This window comes from Atta colombica, unplaced genomic scaffold (genome assembly GCF_001594045.1).
Source record: "Atta colombica isolate Treedump-2 unplaced genomic scaffold, Acol1.0 scaffold242, whole genome shotgun sequence".
Taxonomy (NCBI): Eukaryota; Metazoa; Arthropoda; class Insecta; order Hymenoptera; family Formicidae; genus Atta; species Atta colombica.
In genome coordinates this window covers 306,363-313,067 of record NW_017259341.1, presented here as the reverse complement: position 1 = coordinate 313,067, position 6,705 = coordinate 306,363, and the positions used below count along the sequence as shown (strand labels likewise).

Here is a 6,705-nt window from a genome sequence, read left to right as displayed (position 1 = left end):
TTTAAGATATTTAAAGATATTTTATATTTTAAGATATTAAAAAGAATTATTAAAATGTCAATGTAGCATACGAAATATTTAATTTATTCTAGCATATTTTGGCATGGAATAATGTGAAAAATCTTGCAATTGTTAATTTTCTTATAATCATATTCTGGTTTTTTTATGCACAGCTGATGAAAAAAACACAATTTTAGAAAAAAAATACAATTAGAATTATTCCATATTTATTTCAAAATTTAAATTGTATAATAATTGTACGAATCACCTTGTACGATAATGATAATTATTAAAATTTATAAATTAATAAATTTTAAACTTTTAAAAAATTCAATTGATACATATTATTTTTTCGTTTAACATATTTTATATTTAAATATATGCGTATGAAATATGAGTCCCCATTTCGATATGTCGTCTTGTGACAAAAATTTGGAATTGCAATGTGATCCATTTTTGGAATATTTATCTCACCAAATTCAGATTTTAAATGCAATGTAATGTTGTTTATGATTCTCTGTACAAACTCAAATTTCGGAAACTGCTGTTTTGAACAACATTCGCATCACAAAGTAATGTTTTCATTAATTTTAATGGATTAATATTCAGTCATAACTATCGCAATTTGAAAAATGGACATTAGAGGCGTAATATGGAAGTATGTGCGTAATGAATCACTATAATTGTCATAGTTTTTCTGTAACTGTGTCGGCATGTTTGATAAAACTGAAATATAGCGAGAATGTTTTATTGAAATATTAAATGTGGTCTTTAATTATGGTTTGTCCCAACAAGGAAATAACTGTCTCATTTCATTCCACTCTTGTGGAACTATCAACAATCTGTTACAACAATTATTTTAATAATTATTTTAATAATTATTATATTTGCTTTAAATATAATCATACAATAATGAATCTTTACAATTTGATTGAATTCAAACAATATCATTAAAAATTACTATAAGAAATACATTTTGAAGAAAAATAAGAAATAATTATATTATAAATCACATCATATATTTTTTAACTATTTATCATTTACTCACGGTATTTTCTGTGAAAACATTTTTAAAGAAACTGTCTTCATGATTTTCTACTAAATGACCAAAAAATTGTATTTTGAATGTGTAGAGCCCGAAGCAACGTATAGAGTAAAGGAAATCCTAAAACGTTCGTTTTATGGGAGTATTTATATCTATTCAATACGTAAATTATGCCGTGCTTTAAGTAAAGTTGTATTCGCACAACTTAGTGTTGACACTTAGTGTCAGCTCTAATTGGTGCAAATTTATATAGTGAGTCGATTGTAAGATATTAATAGTTGTATTAGTTTTCACCGCGAAAAAGAAATGAGTCATAATCATTTTTTGAATCAAGCATCTTTTTCCAAATGTTATCAATGTGTTGATGGATTAGATTTATATAGTCGAGGTGTGCAGTAGTGCACTGATATCACTCTTTAAAAAAAATAAAACTAACGTTGAAAATGTATGAAAAAATAATTAAAAATTATCATTTAATTGAATCATTACGTTCTTAGACATATTCTTAGACATTTAATTTTTAATCGAAAACGTTTTTATAATTTCATTTAAAAAATTATGTAATGTATACATACATTTCAATAAGGTATTATAAGAACTTACTCTATAAAATAAAATTGTACTAATAAAACATAATTCTGACTATTAATTTATACATTTGTGTAATAATAATAACAAAACATGAATGCTGCATGAAATATGAATGCTGATAATAAGTTTTCGATTGCTGCGATCTTATTTCTTTGAAAAGTTACACTCGATAATATTTATATAGTATGAGATTTCATAATAAACAAAATGTCATCTAAACAATTCCTTATTAGAATACATGCTATATACATATATGACACTCGTTTCGAAACATGGGGAATTCCAAGTTTAAACTCTCTTATTTTTCACAATAAAATTATTTGCAGATTTTAGATTTTTTTCTCATTAACATCCATATATTAATATTCTTATACAGATACTTATTATTAACATCAAAATCATATGATTCCTCTACTAAAAAAAAATCATATAATTTCATTTTTTTAAATAGCCATACTCTTCATGTAATCATAAAACATTAACTTTTTCGAAAATTAATTTTACCTCTATTCGCACTATCAAGCCATACAATTTTTGTCTGAACATATTTTTGATTCGATCTTGTCCTGCGACAAATCTTGTCCTGTGAAAGAGGTAAATTAAAATGGTACACCTGTATATTTAATGTTATTATAATTAATTATCATACTTAAATAAAAATTGTTTATCTTTTATTGTAAAAAATACAGAATGAGTATATTTTAAAAGTATAAAAAATATTAGTTCGTGCAAGCAGATGTTAAGTTGAAAAAATCAAGCTTAAATGAAAGTGATTAATCTTCTGGTCTGATTGACCTGCCACACATTTAACGTTTCGTATTCTTCAATGCATCTAAATATTGGATCAGGTTTAAATCCTTTGCTCGTACATCGCTCCAGAATATCAGACACTTTAACAGTTTTTTTATCGCCAGCAAGTTCTCGTATTAGTTGGAAGATCCTGTTGATCGGATCTTGTTGCACGTTTTTGGTGCGTTGTTCGGAGTAATTAATTGAATGTTTGGACATCTCTACTAATCTGTTTGCTTCTGTTATATCATCCTTATCAACTACATTCGATAATCGTAACCGTGCTAATGCCGTCGACAACCGAAGGATAGCCAGTAGATTTCGAGCGGAAGTAAATGTTTTATCGTGGCTGTTACGCGCCTCTTTCCGCATTTCCGCGTAAGAGTCTGCAAAAGAATGATATTTCAGAAATCTACCAAATAATTTTTAGTACATGATGGCAATAAATAATATTTCGTATCCCTTATTTGTTACAACCATGATATCATTTTATAAGAAAACAAAGCGTTCCAGAAAATCAGTTTGAATGTTTATTAAAATTTTGAAACATTAATTTTAAAATGTAATTTTAGTGTTATAATTAATTATAAAGAATAAAAGTATGCTTTAAAATATGTTCTTTTTTTCTCTTTACGTTTCTATTCTTTATCTGCAATCAACTCAAAGTGATAATTTTTTATTTATATCATTATTTATATCATTAGGAAGAGATATGTATTAAGGCATAATGATATAATAAAATTATAACATGAATTGTATATATACACACCTACAATATATTCTGTTAATTCTTCCGACACAACAGGTTCTTTCGTTTTACACAAATTTATGTATTTTCTTATCAATTTCATATCTATAGCTTCTGTTTCCGTCGGAGGTTGCGAGCAATGTTGATGAACATATGTGATATGTTGCGCGAGTCTATCAAAAGAATACTTATTCATTATCATATAAATATCATAAAATATGAAATTAGAACGACTTATGTTTAATTAGATATATAGATTAAGATGTCTAAAGCGTCTGCGATTTATAATATTAAAAATAATATAAGAGTATTATATTTTTTTACTTTTAATATTATAAATTACTTACTTAAGATCATTACTTCGATCTGCGCGATCTTGAATAAGCCACAACAAATCAAATCGTGACAGCAATGCGGCGGGCAATTGAATATTCTGCTCGACTGTTCTCTGTGGATTGTATCTGCCATATGCCGGATTGGCAGCGGCTAATATAGAAACTCTGGCGTTCAAACGGGCCATTATTCCAGCTTTAGCAATAGATATGGTCTGTTGCTCCATCACTTCATGAATTGCCGTTCTATCCGCATCTGCCATTTTATCAAACTCATCGATGCAACACACTCCCTGATCTGCCAATACCAAAGCTCCACCTTCCAATACCATCTGACCTGTTAAAGGATCTTTCATGATAGCAGCGGTTAAACCCACACCGGATGATCCTCGTCCTGTAGTATACTGCGATCTTGGAGCTAATCGCGTAATATAGGATAATAATTGCGACTTTGCGACGCCAGGATCTCCCATCAAACAAATATTAATATTGCCTAGAAACAATAAAATTATCTTAATGTCTATTGATATTTTAATATATCAAAGTAGATAAAAATATTTTTAGGTATCAAAGTAGAGATAAACGTTAAGTTGTTAAATCACACAGTAATATCTTTACCTCGAATTTTAATATCGCCTTTCTTCTTGTCTGTTCCTCCAACCAGAAGCAGAAGCAATGCCTTCTTAACATCTTCAAGTCCATAAATTTCAGGGGCTAAAGAACAAGCCAACTTGTTATAAAAATCATCTTGCATAAGCAAACCTAATTCTTCATCGGTCAATTCTGCATTACTGTCGTCTGCGATATCCGTGTTATTCAGGCATACCACTTTCTGAAATTGAATAAAAAATAAACTTTGCATCAAAAGACTAAGATTAATTTGTGATGTGTAGAATTGATATATTTATTCTTACATGGGCATCCAAGTAAGTTTCGCTGGAAAGTGCAGGCCCTGCTCTAGCACTAAAACCTGTTTTTAGAAAAGGTAAAAATACACCAGTCACAATGACGTGATCCCCAGGTAGACAAGTTCTTGTTGTTTCGCCTCGACAAAAGATAGTCAATGATCGAGGTATGTGGCCAACTGGAACTTGCTCGCTCTGTAAAATACACATGTCAGCAATTTAAGAATGTTTGTAAACTTGTAAAATTTTTATCAAAAAAATATGTGAACTTATAAATTTTTATTTGAATATTTATAAATTTACGTGTTCTTGTATTTTTATTTCTTGAAATTTGATGAACTTTGAGCCCTTTGTCTGCAAATACAACCTGCCACCAGATTTATTTACGCGGCATCCATCACTTGGACATGTTCGTATAGGCATGAAACTTAAAGAATGTACCTGTAATAATCAATTATATAATATAAAAAAAGAAAATATATTTAAATATTGTACAAATTGCAAAATATATTATTTGAGCATAGAATATTGGATGTATAAAAGAGAAACAATATCAGCTTTCGTACTGGCTGGCTCACTTCCGAACCGCATTCGTCACATGTATACGTTGCCACAACTATCATCGGCTTTACTTCGGTCGCTTTAGTAACAATACCTCTAACTGTTACTAATTTCCCTATCTTATCTGCCTTAATATCTCTTACTGAGTACGCCTTTGCATCAGAGAAATCTTTGAAGTACACTTCACTAGAAAGTATAGACATATCTATGAATCTAGATTATGTTGTTTCTATACAAAGAATGTCGAAACGTAAATTAGGTTTTCTTACAAACGTCGCATCAATTCAGGAGCATAATTAACTTTCGCAGCATTTTGAACACCTGGTGCTATATTACGTGCTTCCAATAATAATCGATGTTCTGTGTATACATCCAAGGAATCTTTAGGCAGAACAATTCCTTCTTTGAAGTCAGGCAGCATTTCTTGAACCAGCTGTATTAAAAAATTCATTAATTTCTATCTGCTGTAAAATACATAAACTTATACATGCATTAGTTTACAGTAAATCAAATTTAAGTATTAATATGTCTACATGCCAAGTATAAATCTTCTTATTTTAAATTATCTTGACAGTATTGGCAATAATTTCTATACGTACATTCAGGACTAAATTAGTATATCTTCTTGTATTATTAGTGATAGACATGGCTAATTCATCATCGTACGAGTGTAAATCATCCAAATCAATTTCGAAGCTAATTTGTTCACGGTGTGCTATTTTCGTAAGCATATCTCTATATTTGAAGGTTTTTTTTCCTGTATCATCCATTGTCACAAATTCCAGGAAGAAGGTCTTTATTTGTTCTTAAATAAATATTTGTAAAATTTATAGGTAGCATTATCAAAACTTTAATGTCGATTATATAGTCTTCTCCACAAATTCTGAGAACATAGACAAATCTTACCTTTGTCTTTAACATAATCTCGTGATACTTTAGTCGTCATTTTTTATAAGTTAATAAAACGCACCTTACTTAAAATTTACTTTATAAAATGTTTTTTTCTCAATTGATCTCAACTAAATACGAATATGTGGTTAAATAACGTTATGCCTCGACTTCGCGCGCAAATTATGAGCATAGATTGTAAAACATGTTGAAAAGAAATTCTAAAGAAATAAACCGGATTTTCAGTATGAACTTTTCGACGATTCATATTGGTCCGAATTATTGGACAAATCTATGATAGTCATGAGACTATAATGGAAAACTATTATTGCATAATTAAATTAATATCCTTATGTTTATTTGTTTTGCCTTCTTCATTTTTTCGTTTTGAGTAAAAACACGAATAAGTGTATTTTTATTAAGATTTGAGGTGGATAGAGGGGAGGGGGAGGAGTTATTCTAAATAATTACCTAAATTTTTATATTATTTTATAATATTTAGAATTTTATGTAATGTTTATAGAATTTTTCGGAATTTCTGAATAACTGTTTAATTTTTTTAAAAATTTTTCAAATTTTTAAAGGTTCTACAAATTATTTCTTAAAAAATTATAATAAAATTATATGCACCTCATGGTGAAAGAGATATCGGAATGAATTTTTATTTTGTCTTTTTTCCAAAGAGATCATTCTGTACGAGTCTTCAGATGACTAATTACAAATATTGCAATTAAAAAATGCTATTAAATTGTATTCATGTAGTATTTTAGTTGCTGTAATTTCAGCATAAAGAAATTCGTTTTCAACTAGAGGTCTCCATAGTCTCCTATCGAACCTTAACCAAAG

The 6,705-nt window shown here is 28.8% G+C and overlaps 2 protein-coding genes across 3 annotated transcripts in view; one reads left to right on the top strand and one right to left on the bottom strand.

The window, feature by feature from the left end:
* Positions 1-2,395: 2,395 nt before the first annotated feature.
* LOC108688836 (DNA replication licensing factor Mcm7) lies at positions 2,396-5,968 on the bottom strand. 2 transcript variants are annotated; one of them, XM_018195303.1, is made up of 10 exons: positions 5,878-5,968; positions 5,571-5,776; positions 5,241-5,404; positions 4,977-5,157; positions 4,714-4,851; positions 4,420-4,605; positions 4,124-4,337; positions 3,521-3,998; positions 3,195-3,346; positions 2,396-2,811 (listed from the first exon to the last, which is right to left on the bottom strand). In XM_018195303.1, the coding sequence occupies exons 1-10, from the start codon at positions 5,915-5,917 to the stop codon at positions 2,396-2,398; spliced, it is 2,175 nt and encodes a 724-aa protein (XP_018050792.1). In that variant the 5' UTR covers positions 5,918-5,968. The 2 variants fall into 2 exon arrangements, with proteins under 2 accessions (XP_018050792.1, XP_018050793.1); XM_018195304.1 differs by having other exon boundaries at positions 2,625-2,811; positions 3,199-3,346.
* Positions 5,969-6,106: 138 nt separating this feature from the next.
* The window catches only part of LOC108688830 (cyclin-dependent kinase 2-interacting protein-like), a 2,018-nt gene continuing 1,419 nt past the window's right edge, over positions 6,107-6,705 (top strand). The window contains exon 1 of the mRNA XM_018195294.1: positions 6,107-6,131. Coding sequence (XP_018050783.1) covers positions 6,107-6,131 — 25 coding nt within the window. The remainder of the gene's footprint in view (positions 6,132-6,705) is intronic.